The 23,689-nt window shown below is 40.9% G+C and overlaps 1 protein-coding gene across 1 annotated transcript in view; it reads right to left on the minus strand.

The window, feature by feature from the left end:
- Window positions 1-3,865: 3,865 nt before the first annotated feature.
- Window positions 3,866-23,689, minus strand: part of LOC120805432 (centrosomal protein of 120 kDa) — a 31,313-nt gene continuing 11,489 nt past the window's right edge. Inside the window, exons 13-20 of the mRNA XM_040155652.1 lie at window positions 22,997-23,209; window positions 22,316-22,405; window positions 22,122-22,214; window positions 20,802-20,963; window positions 20,577-20,699; window positions 20,046-20,144; window positions 6,475-6,620; window positions 3,866-4,896 (exon numbers count right to left, since the gene is read on the minus strand). Coding sequence (XP_040011586.1) covers window positions 4,677-4,896; window positions 6,475-6,620; window positions 20,046-20,144; window positions 20,577-20,699; window positions 20,802-20,963; window positions 22,122-22,214; window positions 22,316-22,405; window positions 22,997-23,209 — 1,146 coding nt within the window. The 3' untranslated portion in view covers window positions 3,866-4,676. The remainder of the gene's footprint in view (window positions 4,897-6,474; window positions 6,621-20,045; window positions 20,145-20,576; window positions 20,700-20,801; window positions 20,964-22,121; window positions 22,215-22,315; window positions 22,406-22,996; window positions 23,210-23,689) is intronic.

The following is a 23,689-nucleotide window of genomic DNA, read 5'->3' on the forward strand; positions in this document are numbered from 1 at the left end:
CCGGATTCAGTCAGTTATCAGTCAAAAAAAAAAGTTTTACAAGCTGGAATTTCAGATAAAAACAAAGTTGATAAGATATTCGAGGAGGATTTCACGTTAAACCTCGACGTCGCATTTTTTTCCCCTTTGCTGCTCCCCTCTCCTTATCTTCCTCTCCTCTTCACCCTCCTCCTCCTCTCAGTAGATAGATGAGTTGGGAACATCTGCTCACCATCAGCACTGAGGGCCCAGATGTCAACACACGCACACACACGCACTCACTGTGTGTTAACATGTTGTTGTACATGTGATAACACGTGCTGTCTGTCTGGTTTCTAGAGGCCTCGGTCGACCTCTGGCTGCTTCTTTTCTCACTTTACATTTTCAGCTCTAAACACTTTTTCTTTTTCATTTATTGTATTTTTAATGTTGATTTAGTGAATTTTATTTAGCACTTTTTTTTCTTTTTTTTTTAATCTAATCACCGACATGCTTTTTGTATGTTTAAAATTTTGTCTTCTGCTTTTTCATTTACATCTCTGGTGCAAAGTAAAGTACATTTACTCAAGTACTGCTCTTAAGTTCAATTTTGAGGCAATTGTACTTTACTTGAGTATTTTTATTCTCTGTTACTTTATACTTCTACTCCACTACATTTATTCTGCAGTTATAGTTACTGATTACTCTGCTACGACATGAAAAAAAAAAAAAAAAAATTCCACAACTTATTTTCTCAGTATGACTTCATACCAAAATATCCACAAGAAACTGTTCTTGGTGTAACAAGTTATCAATTTATCTTTTTCGTTATTTCAAAATACCGACGTATCTCATTGAAAACATTATAGGTTGGTATGTTGTGATAACAAGAAACTTCCAAGAAAAAAAGTCCACCATTGCCTTGGAGAATTTTTTGGTATGTAGTCATGACGATGAAATATGTCATAAGTGCACGAAAAACGTAGAAACGAGAAAAGTTTCTCGTTATCACGGGAACCGGAGCAAAAGTTTCATGGTCACGGTGCCAGTAAGACGCTGCCTTACTTTATGGATTAAGATTTCACAAACAACATATGTAGGAAACTTATAAAATGCGTTCATTTCTATAGATTCAAGCGTCGGGAAAAGTACTTAAAGTGAAGGAGGTGGAAACTAACCTGTTGGAAAATTTAAAATTCCACAAAAACCAACAATAAATCCTGATTTACATATTTAGAGAAGTACAAATGTTTCATAAATCTCTTTTTGTGTTAGTTTGTTCTACTCAGAAACAACACACAACAGTGGTTACACCACCACATAGTGACACCTATATATATATATTTTTTTAAACGTGCATTTCATGTGTTAGATGTTTCATATTTACACCTGCTGCTTGGAAATGGTGTCGATTTAGTTATTAAAATAAAAGCTTCAACCAATCAGAGGAGAGGGTTGGGACTAAACACATACAGGAAAAGAAAAACAGACAGATGTCATCAGGATTTTTTTTTTCTGCTTTAATTTAAACAAGTACAATGAGGACAAACAAAAAACAACACAAAAACAATTCATCAACCTCCGAGGCTCCTTCGCTGAGCCGTTGAATCAATGTTTTCATTCCATATTTAGTCACTTCACATTTGTACAGCTACTTGTAAATACAATAAATTAAAATATATCAGTATTTACAAAATGTGTGAAAATGAAATGATCTTAACTTACCAGTGTAAACATCATCAGAAAATACCAAAAACACACATGAACCACACTCAACCAAAAATATTGACTCCAGACAAACACACAGATCAGAGTCGTGTCTGCTCTGACGATGAAAATAATAAATTAAAGTCTCTCAGTGTTTGGAGGCTTTTCTGAGGCTGCGGCGCCACCTGCTGTCAGGTAAAAAGCTCTCATCAATGTCACCGACCAGCAGCTCAGAACAATCAGCGCCGAAACTCAACGGACCGTTCACGAGCTCCAGGTTCTCCAATAACCTCGGAAGAGTTCCAAACCAAATAAGCAGTTTTCAGCCTGATTTCTCTCCTTCCAGGCAGAAACCTCAGCTCCGTTCTGTGAAAGTCAGCATGCGCAGACTTCAAACCACGTTATATTTTTATAAACTGTATCGAAGCTGAAACATTCACTTAACTTGTCTATAAACAGAATATTTATCAGCAACCGCTTTGATAACCGAATAATTGTTTGAGTCATTGTTAAAGAAAAAGTGCATAAAACATTCACTGCTTCCAACTGCACAGATGTGAACATTTCCTGGTTTTCCTAATCCTCTACTCTCCGACTACGGACTGGGGTTCAGTCTCCACTTGCAACCATTAGTCGATTGATTGGCAGCTATATTGATAATTGGGTGACTGTTTCAGTCAAAAACTTGATCTTCTGCTTGATCGTGTTCTTAAATGTGAGGACAAACTGCTTTTCTTGGCCTCACGCTGCAGTAAAATCAATATTCTGGTGTGTGCAGGACATTTTTCACAGACTTCAGATGTTTCTGAGCAGATCAACTGGTACTGAAAATCCTTTTTAGCTGCAGCTCTAGTTAAGACAGACGTCAGAGCGTCCGTGACGAACAGGGAAGCTTCTTTGCCTGAAAGGTAGAAAATCTGTCTGAGCGGCGATAGAAACTTTGGATTTTAGGTGACAACGTGCTAAACTGGTGGCGTGGGCCTTTAGAGGACGGGTTCAAACTTTTCCAAGTCTAACCTGAAAACAGCAAACACACGCCCGCTCGGGCAGAGTGGCCGGTGGCCGGAATCACTCCTCCTCTCCGGACTGACGCAAAGTGGCAGAAAAGAGGCAGATTAACTTCAGCCGATCTTCAGGAATCGATTTTTAAGCCCCGTTCCTCACGCTGGAGGTTACAGCGACTCGTAACTCTTTGGATGGACGTATCAGGACTGCAGCACACAACTGCCTCAAATACACAATCTGTCTGTTAGCTTCTCGGCTGATCATTCGGTCCATTTAATGTCATGGAACAGTCTCAAAAATGTCTACAACAGTTTCCTAAGAGCCCAAGTTGATGTTTAGTTGTCTTGTTTGGCAAATATTCACATCTGAGAGGCTAGAAAGAAATTTAGGATTTTAGGTTTGATCGGCTGTTTTCTGTCAGCTGACTCACCGATTGATTGTTGTAGCGCTAGGACATACAGAACGTCAGGGCAGCACCGAGGCAGACTTGGAAAAACGCAAACCTTTCCGCTGAGCCTTGTTCAGAAATATGACCACGGACGAACACAGAAACACTCCGCCGATATGAAAACACTCGAGCGTCGGTTTTCTCCAACAAGAGAAGGAAAGAAATCCCATCTGAGAGCCGCTGCGGCAGATGAACAGCAGCCAGTAGCGTAATCTGAAAGCTCCAGTTCTCCCAGTTGGGCTTAATGGACCGGCCTCGTCACACAGGTTAAACCACTTTGTCGGCGCATCGCTGAGCCCCGAAACTGACAAGATGTGGTAAATGGTCATCGGCCGAAAAGAAAAACAACCCTGCTGCTCTCATCAAAGGAGCTCGAGGAAAAACAGAGTTAAAATGAGTTGAAGGACGAATAAAGCTTCATTTCATTACAGCCAATGTTGGATTATTCAATCAACGGTTCTATTTCTGTCGGAAGTGTCCGATCACTTGTTGTTATGTTCTGTCAGTTTTGGTGCACGTTAAAGGAATAGTTCAGTATTTTGGGAAATCGCCGTATTTGCTCAGGGGTTTATCAATCAATCAATCTCAATCTCAAATTCACTAATTAACTCGTTGTATCTCGTTTAACCGGTTCACCGATGCCAAGAAATAGTTCCAGCGTACGACGTGTTTACGTTCCTGTTTGTGTACGGATCAGACGATGAGACGCAGCGTGTTCACTGGTGATTTAGGTTAGAGCGTGTTTTCAGATCCAGGCCTCCGGTCTTTATGCCCGACTCCGGATCTACATCGATCTGAAGGTGAGTTTACTTCCCAAGATGTCGAACTTTTCCTCCGGGCGTAAATAAATTCAAACCCTGTCAGACTATCCCGTTGAACAAAATCTGTTTTTACAGGAGCACATTGTATTTACTAAAACACTAATAATAATGTTTTCTAGTAACTATGACATGATCTATGAAAAGATCTCAGAACAATCAAATGTGGATCTCACGGTCATATTCCCAACAATCCAGCCTGAAAACCAGACTGAATCGCCGTTTTGTTTTTATCTGTGTAAATATTAACACGGAACCGACATCAGTATCTTCAAAACGCAGGAGGAAGAAAGAAGCAAATTAAAGAAAGCAGCTTCACTTCTGCCACTTTAAACGCCGATAACTGATGATCATCTTTACATTTTCTCGGGCATAATTACTTTCTTTTCCCCTTTGGTGAACCCAATGTGCTTCTGTATGTTTGTAACATGTTCTGAATTCATATTCTTAATTTATAGACAATATGTAAAACTGCACAACTTTTGCGTCGTTGTTGAGCCGATTAAGCAGAAAGTCTCAGAGGCCGCGTTCTGTCAGGAAGAAGCTGAATCGGTTTTCATTGTTTGTTCGATTTAAGGCAACTTTAACTTCAATTCGAAGTAAAAACAAACTGGACCTCAGACGAAACGATTCAGGAACGTAGCCTGAGTCGACCAGGTGTAAACAGCCTCGGGGCTCTGCTGATCCCACCTGCAGTCTCAGGTGTGAGCCTGTCTCTGATTGGACGGCTCCAGCGGCTGTCAGAGGCTGTCAGGCCTGTCCCTCATGGCGTCCTGTATCTGTCTGTTGAGCTCGGCGATGATTCGGTCTTCGTGGGTGTAAACTCCGGTCCTCAGCAGAGTGTCTCTCTCCTCTAAGAGTCGGCTCAGGTGTTCGTCAGCACTCTCACTGAGACCGGGGGCGGGGGCGGGGCCAGACCGGGAGGAGGCGGGGCCTAATTTGTCCTCCTGCTGCTTTAACCTGGGAAAGAAAATAATTAAAAACTGGGCTGACTTTCGTTTTGCAGTTTTCTTCTGACAACCAACCAGATAAAACCAGTTTAAAACAATATGAGTTTTATATTACGCACAATGGATTAAAACAAGAGGCAACGTGAATCTGAAGGCAGGATTGGTTAAAGACAAGTTTGTCCTGAAGGTGGCGCCAGAGGAAATTTCATGTTGTTACCTGCATCAAAAGGGTTTATCGTCTGTATACAATGAAAACAACATGCTAACTGTGGTATGCTGTGTTATGTTTACATTAGAATTACAAAATGCTGAATGTTAAAGAACATGAGCTCTTCACTGTCAGACTCAACTTTCATCAGTCCGAGTTGGGGTTTTTTTTTTCTTCCCCCAGCCTCAGACTCTTCGTTAGCATGTTCGGGCTGCAACTAACATTTTCATTATCGATTTATCATCAGATGATTCCCTTGACTAGTCAGTTAATGATTTGTCCTTCGATTTGTACAGTGGACAGGACTTTGTCCTGCAGAGCAGAGCAGAACGAAGTCAGCGTTCGTGGATCTTCATGATCAGGTGCTCGTTTTCACCCGTAATACAACACCTGGATGATAATAAACCACGCCCCCCATTTCTCCCCCGGTATAACCCCGAATTAGCCCAACAGCAGTAATGTCAGCTGTGGAGGCTGCAGCCTGTTGACAGACTGTTCTACGTTTGTGAAACAGTCAGTAACACAGTTGTGGCGAGTAAATGAACTACTCCCCCCTCGTCAGTGTAGCGCTGACAGCCGCTATAAAACACGTTTATCTGTTGCCACAAAAACTGGCCAATGCGGTGGCTCGTCAGTGGACGACTGCTAATGAGCCGCTAACGTGTAGCGTTGCTCATTATCCTGCCTGAACGACGTGACGTCGAAAATAATCTGCGATGTTTGACCATCACTTCTGGCTACAACTGGTCCTAATGTATATTATATAACACATAACCAGCCACTCTTCAGTAAATAAATGTAAGGGACCCTTTGGTTCTTTTACATTTAATGTTGAAACATGAATATTAGCTGATATGTCGTTATCGTTATATTTTGTTGGTCCCTTAAATTTCAAAATATCGGCATCAGCCTTAAAACTCCCATATCGGTGGGGTTCTACCGGCCAACAGTCCCGAACCCAAAGATTTTGACTTTGTTATCACATCAAATCAGATCTTCACAAAGGAGAATCTGCAGCCGCAGAAGGTTTTGACAGTTTTGCTTAAAAAGTGACTCAAAGGGATAAAGTATAATAAAAAATAATTGCAGATTTGTTTTTTTTTGTTTTTGTTTTTTTGACAGCAGACTAAGTCATTAACTGACAAATTGCTTCAGGTCCAAACACGATAACATGCCCGAGCCCGAAAGACGAATAAACTGCTGTCTGTAAACTCTGGCTCATTGCTGGCATGAAAATGTCAGTAAAGTGTAAACGCTCGTATGGTTCAACTTCTAATTCTGCAGGGTGACGTTGAAAGTGATGCAGAGTTAAGTCACAGAAGTGAAAACGTGAGGAGATGAAAACCAGAAGGAAGGGCCTGAAACGAAACTCATCCTCACCTGTTGAGTTCGTTCCTGATGTTGTCCAGCTCCTGTCTGTCTTGTCGGACCGCCTCCTTCTCCTCTGTCGCTAGGTAACGCAGCCTCATGGCCTCCAGCTCCGCCTGCTGCTTCTTCAGACGCGTCATGGCGTTTTCCTGCTCGCGCTGCACAAACACAAAAATGAAACCCTGACTATACACGAGTGACTTTCACTAATCTAAATGATCGTTACCACTAACAATTATTTTCGGTGGTTAACGGATTATCAACGAATCGCTTCGGCTCTACTCGTAACAGGACTTCTTTATTGTGTAAGAGGGTTCAGGACTTTAATCCTTTGCCTCACGGTCATTTCAAAACCATCGTGACGATTTCAAACAGATCTGAAAATAACCCTCTGACAGCGGTGATGAAATGTGTGTGTCTAGATGCCAAAAAGCTGTAGTTTTTTTGTTTTTGTTTTGTTTTTTTCCTAATTGCACAGAGTGGTGTTTGGTGATAAATTTGTCTGGTTTCACATTTTCACAAAACCTCCCTGAGAAAAATGCCGCAGGACCTTAAGAGAATTCACACGCAGACCAAGAGCAACACCATGAGAACAGAGAGGAAACTTCATAAAAATGTCTAAAAGTCGTATTTCTCTCAGCCGCTCCAGCCTCCAGCTCACACCAGCCAGACTTCCCAAAATTACCCATAATACCAATCCGGGCTCAGTCTACTGGTTTATAGCTGAACATTAATAAATCAAGGAAACTGTCTGAGCAGGGGAGAAAGAAAAAAAAAAACACTAATTTGGTCTCGGAGCTTCTCGCTGCTTCCCTCAGAACTTTGATCATAAATCAAAAGTTATCGTTCTGATATATCTGATCTGATATGAGAGAGTGAAAGTATGTTCACACTACTACAACTTTAAGGTCCCTGCCTCAACACAGCTTCCCACTGGTAAATAACAGAACCCCGGATAGTCTGGGAGGGGGTCAAGTGAGCCACCCGCTGACTGCAAAATAAAAGGACAGAAGAACAGACCTTGGACGGAACTAGACTTACAAAGAAATCCGGAGAGAGTTCCGGATTTGGTGCCACTCCTAATAGAGCACCATTTATAAATGACTTTATTAATGGTTAATAAATTACCTACCAATTCCTTTATAGATCAGTTTTTAAGAAGAAGGACTTTTGGGTTGCCAGGTTGTGGAAATTCCTGCCCGAGCACTTTGCTTGTCTTTTTAACTCCCTAAACTCCATAAGGACACATCTCCAATTATGTTCCGGGAAAAAGAGCTGCAGGACGTCTGGACCAAAATCCCTTTGTTAACTGATTATTAACATTTACAGTTGCGGACTTACTACGATCAAACAATTTATTAACTCAAACGTTGACTCGCTGTTGGGCTGCGTGCAAAACGTAAAACAGTACAAATGTAGAGAGAACGACACGGTCAATGTGACATGGGGACGGCTGACATTTTGATTCTGCTGTTCCTGTTTCAATAAAACGTTGGCTGTGTGTTTCTGTTCAGCAATAATGCTGCTATAAATGAATAAGTACTCAGGGCTTCTCGCTGTCTAAGTCACCGGGGTGGAAGTTGTAAATGTTAGTATGACATTAATAAATGTTCTTGAGTTTCTCAGTGTCTAATGAGCCTTTAGCAGAAGTCAGACAGACAACTGCAGTTATCCATGTTAATAAATCATTCATAAACAATCCATCATGCCTGCACTCTACATTTTTTAGAACAGGTTCAATAGCATCAGTATCAACCAACCAGTTGTTTTAAAGGGTTTTTTTTTTAATTTTTTTTAATTTGCTCTCTAATCTAGAAGTTTGTTTAGAAGGAATCAAAAATTTCAAAATTATGCTGTTTTTTGTTTGCTTGTTTTTTTTAAATCTCTGCCTGGTGAAAGGACACTTAATGTGTTTCATCGTATTTCGGAGTCCTCTATCCATAGAGCCCAAGGTTGCTCATTTTAGATTAACAGCTGTGGAGCTGTTACTAATTGAATTTCGCTTTGTTTTTTTTCTGGTGCTCATTTTCTGTCAATCGACTAATTTATCAATCGACTGATTGTGGCAGCTCTATTCTGCAAAGTGGCGACGTTGCACAAACGGTCAGCGGTTCAACCCCCGGAGTTCTGCAAACGTCCACACCGAATTTTAATTTAACCTGCAAACCGGATTTTAAAATATCTTGAATGGAACGACAAGTGCTGGACGAACGGAAAAACCAACGTCACCGTCCTGAACATGCAGCGAGCAGACTGGAGGCAGTGGGAAGGTGATGTGAGAAGCTGGAATCTGTCTGTGTGTTTGGTGATAAAGAGCAGAACGACCGGCCGGCTGATTCTGGATGGGAAAACTAACATGTTCACATTACTGCCCGACCACTCTCAAGCACACACACACACACACACACACACACACACACACGGAAAGCTTCCATTTTCACACGCCTGATCTCCTCACCTCCTAACAGAAAAAACACACATGAAAACACACACAATCTCTCATGAATACATCATTCACACACACACACACACACACACACACACACACACACACACACACACACACACAGCGTGTTGACACAGGCCCAGCTCTCTGTGGACCATTAACAGTCTGTATTACAGGCCGTTTTAAGGCTAATTACTAGAAAAACAAACAGGCTAAACATTTTCTCTAGTGCCCGCTGCCAAGGACAATCTGAGGCCGAGTCCTGAAACAATTAGAGGACGAGGTGATACTGAGGCCTCAGCGGGGGGGAGATGAGGAGGAAGGGGTAGAAGAGAAAAGCTACTAAAACTCTGTGCCCTGAAGCAGAAATTTAACGGTCATCAATCTCCCAGCAGCCCCAGCTGACACCGTCATGGCCGTGTAGCAGAGAGCTGGCTCTGTACAGGTGCTGTCGAAAAGGTGCAAACACAACAGGGGTTTGTTTCTCCATCACTTCGCTTCATAGGTCCAAAACGTTTCACCTGATCTGACACAGGGACCTGATCTGAAAGGGACCCAAGTCAACTGAGGTCAGATCCAGTCTGTAATAGACCCCATTCAAAATGAAGGGATGCACCGATGTGATCCGTTAGGTCTGTTCTGGCGCCGCTGACCTTTCTCAGCAGAATCTACACACAGTTTTCTGTTCTGCTCTGTTCTGTGGCGAGCTAACGTTGATGCGTGAAGCTGCTGCTGATTCCAAATCGTCACCTCCAGCAGAGACGGGCCTTTACTGGGACGCCAGAGGTGCTGACACCCCCGTCCAGGGTCAGTCGGCAGAACTAAGACTTAGAGCTGCACAATTATAGGTCAAATGTGAATAACGATTTTTTTTTTGTTTCTCTTTTTAAATCAGACACATATTTTCTATAGGAATGTGGAAAAACAAATTTGATCAACACTGAAATCTGAGACTCTGTGTACATCTCTCAACTGTGCCGTGGGATCTGACATGACAGGGCAGACCAAGGACATTCCCAACCTCCATCATAATCCTTTTCCAGCGGCCAACTGCCTAATAAATCAACCCTTTTAGGCTTCAAACAGGAACGGAGGCATGTTTGTTTATTCCTCGCCCACACTACACGTACTGTGGTGCCACCAACGGTGTGCCGCTACACGAGTATCTGACTCAATTTGCCCTTTATTGCACCGCGACACACACATTAGATTGGCCTTCAAATCTTCCCCGTCCCAGTGTGCAGATCATCACGTGGGGAAACACTGATCTGTCATTTGTTGTAACGTTTTAGGGAGAAGAGGGGGCGCTCGGTTTTTAATGCAGCGGCTCTCACTCTTAATAGAAACACGGCAGAACTGCTGTCACGTAAAAATGAGATTGGAGAGCCATGTGATTCGAGGCCGTGGTTCAAAAACGATTATTTATGCAGCCCTGCTAAGATCTGACTCGGTATTCTTCTACAACCAGATACGTACATTTTCTGCACGTTTAGTCTGTTGTTTTGATACTGTATATTAAAAGTTTACAAAAGTTAGTATTACATGTTTAAGTAATATTATCTACAGTCCAAAAAGTTAAAGTTAGAACTTCAGGTTCAGCTTCAGGTGACATTCAGAGCAACGTGCAAAACATCAGCAATTTATTTAATTGATATTCACTGAGTGATAAAGAAGAATTAATATTGTTTTGACTTGTCGTTTTTATTTTAGGCCTCTGTAGCTGCAGCAGCCGCCCCCACCCCCAGGGAGAAGCAAACACTGTTCACCTCCCGGCAAAAGGAAAACTGAGTGAGGACTGATGTGGGTTAACGAACGTCACAGAGCAGTGATGAAACATGTTGTGTAACTCCTACAGCCCAGTTGTGTTAATTATGTTTTCTTGGAAGTTAGATTCTATCTTCCGTTACACAAAACAGTTGAAATTTGTTTTGTTACTGCGCCGAGTGAAATAAAAACAGTGCTTCTTAGTTTAAAATGAACAGATGTCCTCATTCCCCAATAAACAAACCAATTAAAAAGATTTGATAACAGATTCGAAAGGATCCAGGTTCAGTAAGCAGATTAAGAACTGGACTCAGATTCGTTAAATTACTAAGCTCGTTCCTATTGGTGGTTGCTGCTTGGTCAGAAATAACAAACAGGAGGAACGGGAGAAACATTTGAACGATGCCAAGACAAATCAGGTCAATTTGAATTTAGGCTGCTAACACGTTGGAGGTCAGGGCCTCCATCAGCTTTGGCCGCCAGACTGTTAGTGGTTCTTCACATGACAAGAGAGTCTGTAGGTTCACATAAAGCCCGGGTCAGGATAAAGTCGGCTGATGGACCACGGAGCCTAACAACTGGGATCGCTTTTAAATGAACTGATCGTTATTTAGTTAACATGCCATCGCCACAAGTGTCCTGAGGGGCTGCAGAAAGCTCCGTGCTTGTTTAAATATTTTTCAAACAGTGAAAAAATAAATTCCAGTGTTGTTTTTAACAGATCACAGCAGAAACACGATATCTGTTTCATGCAGTTCCAGGCAGAGGCACCAAAAAGATGACGTCCGCCCCTCTTCCCTCCTTCATAACTCCAACTCAAACAAGCCAAACGATGGTAAACTGCAGACAAGCTGTGAGCTGCAGAGGGACTGGAAGCCCTGAGAGGAAGTCCAGGCGGGAAGCATAGAGGTTTAGGCAGTCGGGGGCCTGATTTCTGGGACGGATGACCAGCGGATGACTTCTCCTCCCCCAGGTTCCCCTCTTTCTTTCCTCCATTACTCGCCTCTACTTTCAGGGGTCAACGGTCCCGAGGAGCCGGGGGAGGACGTCTCGTACAAACACTTTCATGCCATCGCTCACATGTGGACACACTTTTCTCAGCTCAGATGTAGTTTTCTGAGCAGCTCGCCACCTGTGGCGGTTCGGGGGGAGTTTTGTACCGCAGACGTGCGAGGTTTTTTGGGGGGATGCGATGGATAAAACACCAAGGGAAATGAGGAAGACTGGGGTGCACATTAGACAACTGCTGAAAATCACAGAAAAATATAAAAGTATATTTAAAATGTCTGTCTTCTGTAAAGACATGGCAGACTGAAGTTGAGCTAAGTGCACACCTGAGGGTTCAAGGGTAGTTTTTTGCTCTCTGGTGTAGAGTACAGCGAGTTACTAAAACGAGTTTCACCCGAAAAGTCAGTGAAAGCTGCAGTTACACCAGGACAGATGAAATGACAACTTTTAAGTCTTTGAACAGGAATAAAGTGGAGTGAATGTAATGTGCATGTTCAACAAACATACGGTACGCCTTTTATTTCAACCTCCTGAAGTATGGTAGGTAAGTTATTCACTTTAGGAATATTAATTAGCTGATTAATCGATTAGATGGTTGACAGAAAATTAATCGGCAACTATTTTGATGATCATTTTAATAAATGATCATTTAAAAGTATTTGCTGGTTGCAACTTCTAAATTGAGAACTTTTAGGTTCTGGATGGTTGATTGGTCAGAACAAGATATTTGAAGAACTCTTGGAAATCATAATGGCCATTCTCCACTATTTCAAAGACAAAACAATTAACAGAAAAAGTTAATTGGCAGAATAATCAATAGTGAAACATAATCGTTGGTTGTAGCCCTAGATCGTAGTTTTTAAGATAAATTTTGATTGAAATTTCTTTTCTTCTCTGTGAATATTTTATGGGATTTTGCACATTTAAGTATGTTAAGACCATTTGACTTTTGAATAGTAAACTTTTGGCTCCTTAAAAAGGTACACTTTGTTTTATTCATGGTTTCATCAGTACGCAGTATCCTGTCCATCCCGTCCCGCATTACGACCTCACAAAAGCGAGTTCCTCACCGCTTTTGTTGTAATGACAAAAACTTGACTTGGTTAACTCAGCTCTACAAAGGCTCAGCAGTGTGAGCTGCGTTCACTGCAACACGGGGCACAGAGCACAGTGCCGAGGCGAGGTGTGGTACGGTCGCCGACATACCACTTGAATGGTTAAGAGCAGTATTTTCAGGCTGGTCTGTCGGGTTTTTAGACCGATAAGCAGGAGATAAGAGAGAAAGGGGCAGAGTTTAAGAATGTGGTCTGTGAGTCTGCAACAGAGGCGGCTGGTCTGGTCGAAAAACACTTAATAATGAAGACTAAAACCTAAGATCCCATTGTTTGTGTTTGTTTAATATTCTGTGACAAGAACCGGGGATTGTAGTGGGAATGCAATATCTGAGTTTTGATACCAATACCAAGCCAATAGCTTTTGAGAAATATAAAAATGTTTTTCAGCCCGAGCTCAGAAGCCCGAGTTCTAAAATATTGATTGTTATCTGCACACAAGCAGCCGCACAAGAAATAAAACGGTTAAAAAAATTTGGCGACATCTGTATTTCAATAAGGAAACATCTGATCAAATAATAGATTAAAAAAAAAAGAGTAAAACCCGTCCAGGCATTTAATGTCAAGTGACAGTGGGGCAGCAAGTGGCGTTTTTTACCATTATCAATTAATTGTCGGATTATTTTCTCAGTTTATCAATTAAACGTTTGGTCCGTGCTACGTAATAAATAATAGAAAATGCCAATCACAGCTCCTAAAGGCCCAAGTGAATGTTTAGCATTTCGCATTAAAAAATAACTTTGGCGTTCAGAGGATCATTTGAGTAGAGGACGGTTAATTTCCCAACAACTGACTAATTGTTTCAGCTCTAATTGTTTCGCAACAATTTTTTGACGCTCTGTGTCACAGACACATTTCAGTCGGTCCCAATGCCAGGAGTAAGTTTCAATACCCGGCTTTATCCACGACTCTAACATACTTTTAAACCTTGAATCTTCCAATAATCTCTGGTCTGAAGAGGTTAAGAGTCTGGCTTCCACTCCAACTGGGATGAAATTTATCCAATGTCAGATTGAAATTCCTTCAGTCTGAAGTTTGTGTTGGAGGGGGCCCGGAGGAAAAATTGTTTGACTTCTCATATTAAACTTTTGAGTGCTCCTCTGAACTACAAATGTTCATCTTTCCTGGTTTGTTGATGTTGTTTTTCAGCCTAGTTTCCACTCCAGTTGGACTAAAAACCATCCAATACAACGACTGTCTGAAAACGTCTGCAAATATTCACACTAAATGTAATATTCCTTGAAATCCCGCACCGGTCCCAGAAAATGCATCAAACTCTCTGACCCTCCCTGTCTGGAACACACCCCCGAATACTGGATTTCGATATTATTCCAGGAATGAGCAGTGGGAACCATCAGAGAGTCTCCTCTGAGACCAGTAAAACTAAAATTCCCTCAGATGACATGTTACATCTGTTGTTTGACAGACATTTTTATACAAACAGACTCGCAGCATCATGAGAGAGGACAGTTTTAGTCTGGACCGACCCAGAGGGAACTGAACCCCAAACTTGGGAAGCATTAGTGCTTTGCAACAGGATCACATGACCTCTCAAACCAAGACATTAGGAAGGTGAACTGGTTCAAACACAGCATCTGGTCAGTAGGGGCTGGGTATCAAACCACAAGACTTTTTGACTTCAGACCTTAAATGAAACCTGACAAGTACCAAAACCGACACTGAATGCTTGTTCAGATTCTAATCCTAAAATCAGATATTTCTTATTTATATCCTAATTTTAGACAAGATTGCATCGATTCTACATTTTCTCGCCCGATACCGATACTCAAAGGTTGTCACTGACAGTACCAATCCGATGCCGGTTCTCTCTTTCATCCCACATTTAAAATCCCTACAATGCTACTTCTTTTTTGGATCCTCCAAACTTCATTCATTAAAAGTTTGTCTTTAAAAGGATGCAATGTCAGTTTTCATTTTCTGAGTCCTTCTCCCCTATTGAGATTTTTTTTTAATATACTGAAACCACTTCCCACAAAAAAGTGCACAAAATGCCCGAATCAGCTTTCAGAGTCAATTATTTGCAGCCACACTTTGACTATTTCTTTAGTCAAAATTACTATTTTGTAGAGCTGAAATTGATTAGTTGACGAGCACAATTAATTGGCAACAATTTAGACAACTGGTTCAATATTTTTCTAAGCGAAATGCCAAACCAAATAAATAAATAAATAAATCATTCATCTCTGCTTCTCAAGTGTAAATATCTGGTGGTCTTCTATGATAGCAAACTGAATATATTGGTGTTGTGGACTCTTGATCAGAGAAAACGAGCTATTTGAAAACACATTTCCACGGGCTCTGGAAAAATGTGACGGGCATTTTTCACATGTTTTCTCACAATTCATAGACTGATTGAACCAATTAATCTTTATCAAAATCGAGAAAACAATGGCAGGTTTTCTTGACAAAGTAGAGTAACGGATGGGGCAAACGAGACAATAACCACAGTGCAAGGTGACGTGGCACTGCCTCCAACAAGTGCATTATTTTCTATATCAGAATACTATTATTAGTGTGCTATCAAGATAATACCATGACTACGCCATGGCCATTAAGCAAAGGTGTTCAAACTACAATTCCTTTTTTTCAACATTTGTTTGTAGTCAGTTTAAGTCATTTTAAGGTTAGTTTCAGCTAGAATGATTAACTGGTAAAGGGATATCAAGCCAAGGTATTCTTCAGAAAATTGCTCTGGGATAGTTTATCAGATAATAAAACCTTCATCGATTAAAAATTACAAACACAACACATAAAAATGTACCTTGTCTGCCAGAAAATCAGTATTTTCTGTGGTCGTGGCATAAAAGAATTTTGACTAATTTTGTTAAATAGAACGTGTATTTTTCCCCATAGAAAGTTATTAAAAAGTATTGTTTTTGCATCAGTATCTTAACTATCAGCTGTACTGAGCAGTGGTTGAGGTACTGGTCTGTGTGTGTTTGCACTGGAGTGGTAAGTTAGTCCTTAACTGCTGACACATCTACAGATGAATGAAGATTTTACATCAAAAGGTGAAAATGACACAAAGACTCGTCATCTTCGGATTCTGGACACCAACCTTAAGGATGAAATACTGGTGCAAAATAAAAAGACCATCTCAATTATTATTATTATTACAGAGGCTTTAAAGAGATGAACCTCGTGATGTGTCCTGATGTTCTCGGGATCTCATTTACCAACCGTTATCTAAAAACTGCTTATAATCCGTAACATTATGACTTCCATTTAAGAACAGATTTGCTCCCTTCGGGGATGCTACTAATTCCAGTTCATCTCTATGTACTATAACGATCAACGGGCAGCAGACATTCAGACATGATATGACACACGTAAGGCAGACTGGTGCGTCCGCCGGAGAAGTTTCTGGTTTGGCAAATTAGGCTTTTGTATTTGATGGCCCATGTTACTGTTGGATTTACACATATAAATATATCCTGAATTCTTTGTTTCTTTCTTTATGGTCTTTAATTCCCTGTCCCACTGCAACCAGCTTTTAGTTGCCTGACCTTCTACTTGGGCCTTAAAAATCCCTAAATTTAGCTCCCACGCTCAATTCTTCAATCTCTTTGTCCCAATATTTTTTTTTTTTTTTTTCTGAAAAGACCAACTTAAGCTCCTTGTCCCAATATTTTGAATTTAAAAAGACTGTTGCTGACTCTCTGATCTAATACCTCACTGCGGTCTGGATATTAATTCTCACTCTGCCTCTCTGGCCGCCCGCACCTCCTGGGTTGAAAAGCACATTATTCCTTGGACAAGAATTTTTATGATCCGACTTGAGCTAAACAGCACGCCATATGAAGCGCTGAGAGGAGAGAATAAATAGGCGAGGAGAGGCCGAGAAAAACCAAACAAGCCCCAGCTTTAAAAACCGCCGAGCACCAAGACGGATGGTCGTGTAAACACAGGCCTGATATTTTATAAAAAGCGAGAGTATGACATCTGAATAGTTAGCGCCTGGCTAGCTTATTGCTCAACGCAATCCCGGGGATGATTAATAGGCGAGGGGTGACACTCAGCGCCAAACCCCCTTAGAGCTGCATAAATCACACCATGTTTTCTTTACAATGATGTGGCACTTAGAGAGGGGAGGAAGGAGGGACGGGAGGGCTGAGACGGAGCGCGAGAGAGCAGAAGAAAAGAAAGGAAAAGATGGAAAATGAAAAGAAAGACTTAAAACGAATGACAGTGACACATTGGAGGAAGGATGAAAAGGAGGAAGGGGCAAGGGAGTTACCAACTAAAAGAAAGTAAGTGTGAGGTGGAAAAAAAAAAAGAAGCAACAGAAACGAATAAAGGGTGAGATGTGAGGAGGAGAAAAAGAGTGAGAGACCATTAAAGACAGAAAGGGGTCTGAAAAGAGAGAAATAACAGAAAGAAAAGGAAAGAGTGAAAGAAAGTGCACAAAAAAATATAAAGGGGGATGGGAGAGAAGTAATGTGAGTAAAAGCTACAAAAAGGGATAGAGAGATTAAGAGGAAGAAAGAAAGGAAGAGAGAGGGAAATATGAAAAGAAGGGTTGGTCGAGAGTATTAAAGAGTGACAAAGTAAGGAAAGGGCAAAGGAAAAGAGTAAATGTCAAACAAAAACAGCAAAACTGCACAAAGGGAGGTAGGAGAAGTGAGTAAAGGTAGAGATGGGGAGAAAACATAAAGGGGGGGGGTGAATGATGCAAAAAGAAGAGAGAGAGAGCAAGAGAACGAGGGAGGAAAAATATCTGTCCAGTTTTCCAGCTGGTTAATGTCAGTAACAGTTATTAGTTTGTCAGATAAGGTCTGTGTGTGTTTACATTAGTCTTAGGCTGACTAAAGCCCCACTTTGTGCTGTGTGTGTATGTGAGTCCTTGTACTTCTATCTTTGTAAGGACTAAGTCAGACCTTATGGAGTGAGGACATTTTGGCCGGTCCTCACACCATTTGAGGGTTAAGACCTGGTTTTAGGGTTCAGCTTAGAATTAGGTTTATGTTGGGGTTGGGGTGACGGGCGAGGGAATGTATTATGTCAGAGCGTGTCCTCACAAAGATACAAGTACAAGTATGAGTGTGTGTGTGTGTGTGTCTTTGTCTGTGTGTGCGCACGAGCACTGTTAAGAACTGATGGCTCTCACACATTTCATTGTCTACTTCACATCAGCTAAATATTTGGCTCTGGTGTAAAAACACACCTCTCTTTTTTTTCTCGCTCTCTCTTTTTCTTTCTCCTTCACGCACACGGACACACACGTACACGCACACGCACACTAAAGCCAAATTTATAGTTGCGCTGTAGCTGACGTGACCTCCTCAACAAGACTAAGAGTCTGCAGCCGTGCTGGCTGCTCTGTGAGGCTGTGCTCTGGGCAGCATTAGCAGCATGTTGATGTTTAGCAGGTATGTTTACCCTGTTCACCGTCTTAGTTTATTTTGTTAGCACACTAGCATTTGCTAAGTAGCATTAAACGCAAAGTGCAGCTGAGGCTCACGGGAATGTCATTGGTTTTGCAGGTGTACGATCAGAAACCAAAGTTTGAGACGCATTAATACTTTTACCTGATGATGGCGCTGGATGAAACGTTAAGGGATCACTGAAGTGATTACAAGTAATCATTTGATGAATGTGTTTATTTAATTATAATTAAATTTTATTGTAATCATTCCAATAGTTTGGACATTTTACTCAAAACCACAGACGCCAACTTCATTAGAGGCATTAGAGGAAAAGTCGAGGGATCACGAAAGTGACTGGTATTCATCCACTGGGCACCAGTCTGGTCTAAAGCACAGCCAGGCCACTAGCATGGCTATAAAACCTTTTAAACAAATCAGCTGTTTTTTATTAAATAAACATATGAAACAAATTGGGGTTTTTTTTTATATTGTAGTCTTTACTCCTCTGTTGTATCAGATGGAAGACTGGAGCCCAGCTGTCAGCTGTTTCCAGCTTTTGGATGTATAGGTTGGTCGATAAATAACCAAAAAATAAAATAAAAAAAAAACAGTACAGCCGAAGATATATTTTAGGTGATTCAGAAACAATGTCTCCGTCACATAGTTTGTCCACCAGAAAGCACTGACAAGTTTATTTTTCAACTCTAAATTGTCTCACTCAATATTTATATTCGTCACAATGTATTAATTTATATTCTTCAAATATTATGATTCATACTATTGATTCATCTAATAATATGTTGCATCCGAAAAAGTATGCTGCATTGCGACATATCAAATAGTATAAAAAGTAGTTAAACTCAGCACCACCAGGACCAACTAGAACAATAAGTTAATAGTTCGGCAGGTTCTACTTCATGAGTACTTTTACTGTTGATAACTGAGCCCATTTGGTGCTGATGTTACTGTACGCTAGAAAAATTTTAAACGCACTTTTACCTGTAATGAGTATTTTTACACTCGGTACTGATGCTTTTTCTAAGGCAAAGGAACTTTAATTTGAGCCAATGTCTACACACCCTGTCCTACCTTTAGCACATCTATCACCCACGCTGTACTTGTGTACTCGTGTATTTGTAGACGCTCCCACAGTCATGGTGTGATAATCAGCTGACGGATGACGGCGGGGCTGAGCTCAGTTTCCTCCGCTCGCTCCGTCTTTAAACAGAACTGTTAAACGTCCTAACACTGTCAGCTCGTCTCCAGCAGCAGATTAGGAACCTGTGGCGTCCGACCCCGCCAGACGTTCCAATGCAGAAAAACTACTATTATCTGCTGTGAAATATGACCGCTGTCAGGACAGAAAGGCCGCGGCTCGGCCGTCGACAGTTTCTTCACTTTGATGGTGAAATCGGTCTCAGAGGTGTGGCTTTTTTTTAGCTTTTCGTTCTGTCAGACCAACTGTCAAAAACCCAGACATATGAATATGTCAACTTCCACTCACACTGTAATAGGCATTTATGAAAATAATCTTTAGTCCCGACTCTGTATCTCTTCATCTGCTGTTCTGCCGTCTCACTTGTGTGAGGCAGTTTGGATTCATGGGTTGAAAACAATTTGATTTAGTTACAGATACCCACTTAAAATGTCTATTAGCTAAAACAATGCCTCTTGATAGGATAACTTTTGGATGCACTTTCTTTGGGTTAAGTATAGGCAATTTCTGGTCAGCTGGCTAAGGGTAAAATGCTTTAAAGATGTAAAAACAGGCCTTCAGACTCCACTTTTTAGGTCATTTAAAAGTTAACTGTCTGAATCTTTACTGGTCAGCGTGCAGTGACACAGTATTGCGTAAACCAACAGTACCTGTTTGAACCTGGCCAGTTCTTTCAAGGCCCGCCCCCACTGCTGCTTGTAGTGAAGCTTGGACTTGATGGTGGACTCCAGCTTCCTCTCCAGTTCCACCTTAATAATCACAGAGCACAGTCAGTCACACACACCTGAAACGGTCAGGACAGTTATTACGGATACAAGTTCGACAACTTCTCTTAACTTAGTAAATCTAAAATATTATGGTTAAAAAGAAATGTTAATCCCAGTTACTATATTGAATGTACAAATCTTTATATATAAATAAGTTTCTTCAAATGACAGCAGTTTTCTTTAAAGTAAATATAAACAAAATGAGTCAAAAAATACATTTACATAAAGCTGTTGTAAATGCAGTGCTTGATGTGCATATACACTGTATAACTGTCAAGCGATTTTCAACTCTCTTCTCTTTTTATTGGATTTTAATGCTCCTGTTCTCTGTAGATGTATCTTCCGAGTTACGTGTCTGACATAATAAGTTTCTGTTTATCTTGGCATTAATAATATTTTAAACTAGTTGATTACCTTCTCTAGAGTCAGTAGGTTGATCTCCGACTGCAGTCTGAACTCAGGTCTGATATTCTGTTGTTCTCTGTAGAGTTGAAACTCTTTCTCCAGCTGCTTATACCGGGACTCGCCGTCTGCGATCTGCAGAACAGAAGCAGAAGAAACGGGTAAAAGAAGTTGTTATTTTTAGGTTAACTTGGACATTTAGAACCTCAGACAGAGTTTCTGCATCTGTGTCTCTACCTGCTGCAGCAGCCGGGCTCTCTCCTCCTCCATCAGTCGCACTTTGTCTCTCTCCAGCGCCACCCGGTGGTCACACTCCTGCTGCAGCCTCCTGCTGCTCTCCTGCAGCTCCCTCTGGGTCAGACTGTGCTCAGCTCGCAGCTCCCTCTGCAGCCTCTGAGTCTGACGAGACAGAAGCACACACACACACACACACACACACACACACACAAGACTGTTAAACCACGCTGCTGATCAACATGGAGAGAAGGGGTTTTAATGAAGAAGAATTTGAAATCAACTAATTCAAATAAAACGTGCATAAAGGTGTGTCACCCCTCCTGCTTTTCAGCTAGTTTGTGTATAAACGTGGATGTAGAGATTTAATTTAAAGCTTTCTCTCATTGACTTGTCGTTGTGGTAAAAACTCCTGTTACATTCTCTAAGCGGGTGAGTAACAGACATTTAGATTTTACTGCTTTGTGTCAAATTGTATCAACAAGCACCGTGTACGCAGCTGGATAACAGACCTAGTTTTGTTGTAATTTTGTGTAAATATTACCGGGTGCTGATTTTTACGGTCTCAGAAAGTCTCTCTTTATTCATCAAAAACATTATTGCTGTTTGGTGCCAAGCAAAGAAAGTTTCAGAACGTCTTTGTTATTCTCAGTTGTCCTGTATGACATCTACTAGTATTTCAGTGATATACTGTAGTAAATCACAGCATCTGTGTTTCCAGAAATCACAACTCTGCAAACAATAAACTTTGATAAAACTGTTGTTCAGATAAAAAATGTCAGTGTCAGATATATACACTGACATATCTGAAACATAAAGACAAACATAAGCATAAATCTATCAGTGGGTAAATAAGTGGACACATTTTCCTTTTACGACTATGTTCAGGTCTTCAGCTTCAATACACCTGTGGGTCACATTTTAATTTTTCTGGTTAAGAACTGATTTCAGAATTTCTAGCAGAGCAGATTTTATCGAAACTGTCCTAAATTCAGAAGCACAGTAGATGTTGCTGCTTTGATCCTGTCACTGGTGCTTTGGGTTTGTAAGGAAGGAGACTAATGTGAGCACAACAGCCTTCAGTGAATTCTAACAGGCGTGAGTATTTTTCCATGTGTGTCTGTTTAGCATAAAGTTCAATTCACAGCAACTGAATCATTTCCCACTGTGTTTTTAAGCAAGCTGCTACAAGTTCGAATTTCTACCATAATCCATTTTAATAACACACATAACTCAATAATACAATGATCTGCGTAAATGTTATAAACCTTAGACACTGTATATAATGTCAGTTCTGTGTAAAGTCTCAGAGGAGGATCGGACCTCTAGCTCAGCCTCCGCCAGCTGTTTCTCTCTTTTCTCCAAATCAGACAGAGTCTTCTGAAGCTGCTCCTCCAACAGATTATATTCCACCTCCTGCAGACGGAGAGAGAGAAAAGAGAAAAGCCGGGTTCGTCATTACAGTCTGATTTGTGTGTGTGTGTGTGTGTGTGTGCAGGTAGTTGTGGACTATCCACCTTCTTCTTGACCAGAGCTTCTCTCTCTCTGTCTCTCCTCCTCCACTCCTCTGCCAATGCTTGCATGTGGCTCAGCTCCTTTTTCCTCAACTGAAAAAAAAAACCACACACACATTATAAAATACTTTTATTATTCATGTTCATATTTAATCCAGCATAACGTGAAACACATAGTCAACATGGGAGAAGAGCGTAAGTAGTCAAACAGCTGATCACCTTCAGTCGAATAAAAAGTAAAACACCGTAGTTCACAAGCTTTCAAGAGCTACATGCAAGTTTTTGAAAACATTTTTTATAAAACCTTGTTTCCTGTTGCGAGAGGATGTAGTAAAAGTTTTTCAAAATAAAAAGCAGCAGCACAAACACTTCAGCAGAATAGACTGCTGCTGTTCTTTTGTTTTGTTTTTTTTTTTTTTTTTTTTTACACACACACACACACACACACACACACACACACACACACACACACACACACACACACACACACACACACACACGTGGATCTAGTTTGTAGACTATTATGTTTTTAAATTAAATGTCTATATATATTAAAATGAATTTCTTTAAATTATTCCTATTTTTGTAATGAGCAGAACGGAACCTGTCAGTATCGTTAACTCCCCTACATTTGTTTAAAAAAAAAAAAAAAGTTGACACTAATGATTTCAGTCCTGATTTTACCTGATCATCAAACAGATCCTCCTGCTCCTCCTTCCACAGCTCTAGCTCCAGGGCCATGCGGTACTCCAGGGTGTCTCTGGGGGCTGTGGGAGCTGTGGGAGCTGTGGGAGCTGTGGGAGCTGTGGGGCCCAGCAGGGCAGTAGGCAGGCTGGGAGCAGCAGGTCTGGGTGCTGCAGGGTGGGAGGACGGTTGTGTGGGGGCTACAAGTTCATTCTGAGAAAACAGGATGAAAATCTTTGTAAAACTTTTGCAACTATTTCTAATGGTGACCAGAAACAAAAGTCTTTAAACTGTACATTTTTAGTCACTGTGTGATGAGGGTTTTGAAAAATTGAAAACAATAAAAAACATTTAAACAGTAACTCATCTAATACTCATGCAGGTCAGATTAAAAATGAGCCTTGTGAACCGAAGAAGAAGCTGGTTATTTGGGTATTCTGGTACTGTGCTTTCAGTACTATATTTTACAGTTGTGTCATTTTATCTTATTTTTTTTTAAAAAGGAAATGCTTTCATCCATGAGTCTGTTGTGTCATAAAAAAAAATCCAATTCCAGGCACTGAAGCGGATGGTTAAAAATAAGAAGCGTTGATGAGTATGAGCTAATACATTATAAAAAAATACACCAGCACACATTGACACACATTTTATGTTCTTTATCCCAAAAACATGAGCAAAGTCTTGTTCATAAAG

This window comes from Xiphias gladius, chromosome 19 (genome assembly GCF_016859285.1).
Source record: "Xiphias gladius isolate SHS-SW01 ecotype Sanya breed wild chromosome 19, ASM1685928v1, whole genome shotgun sequence".
In the NCBI taxonomy this organism is placed as follows: domain Eukaryota; kingdom Metazoa; phylum Chordata; class Actinopteri; order Istiophoriformes; family Xiphiidae; genus Xiphias; species Xiphias gladius.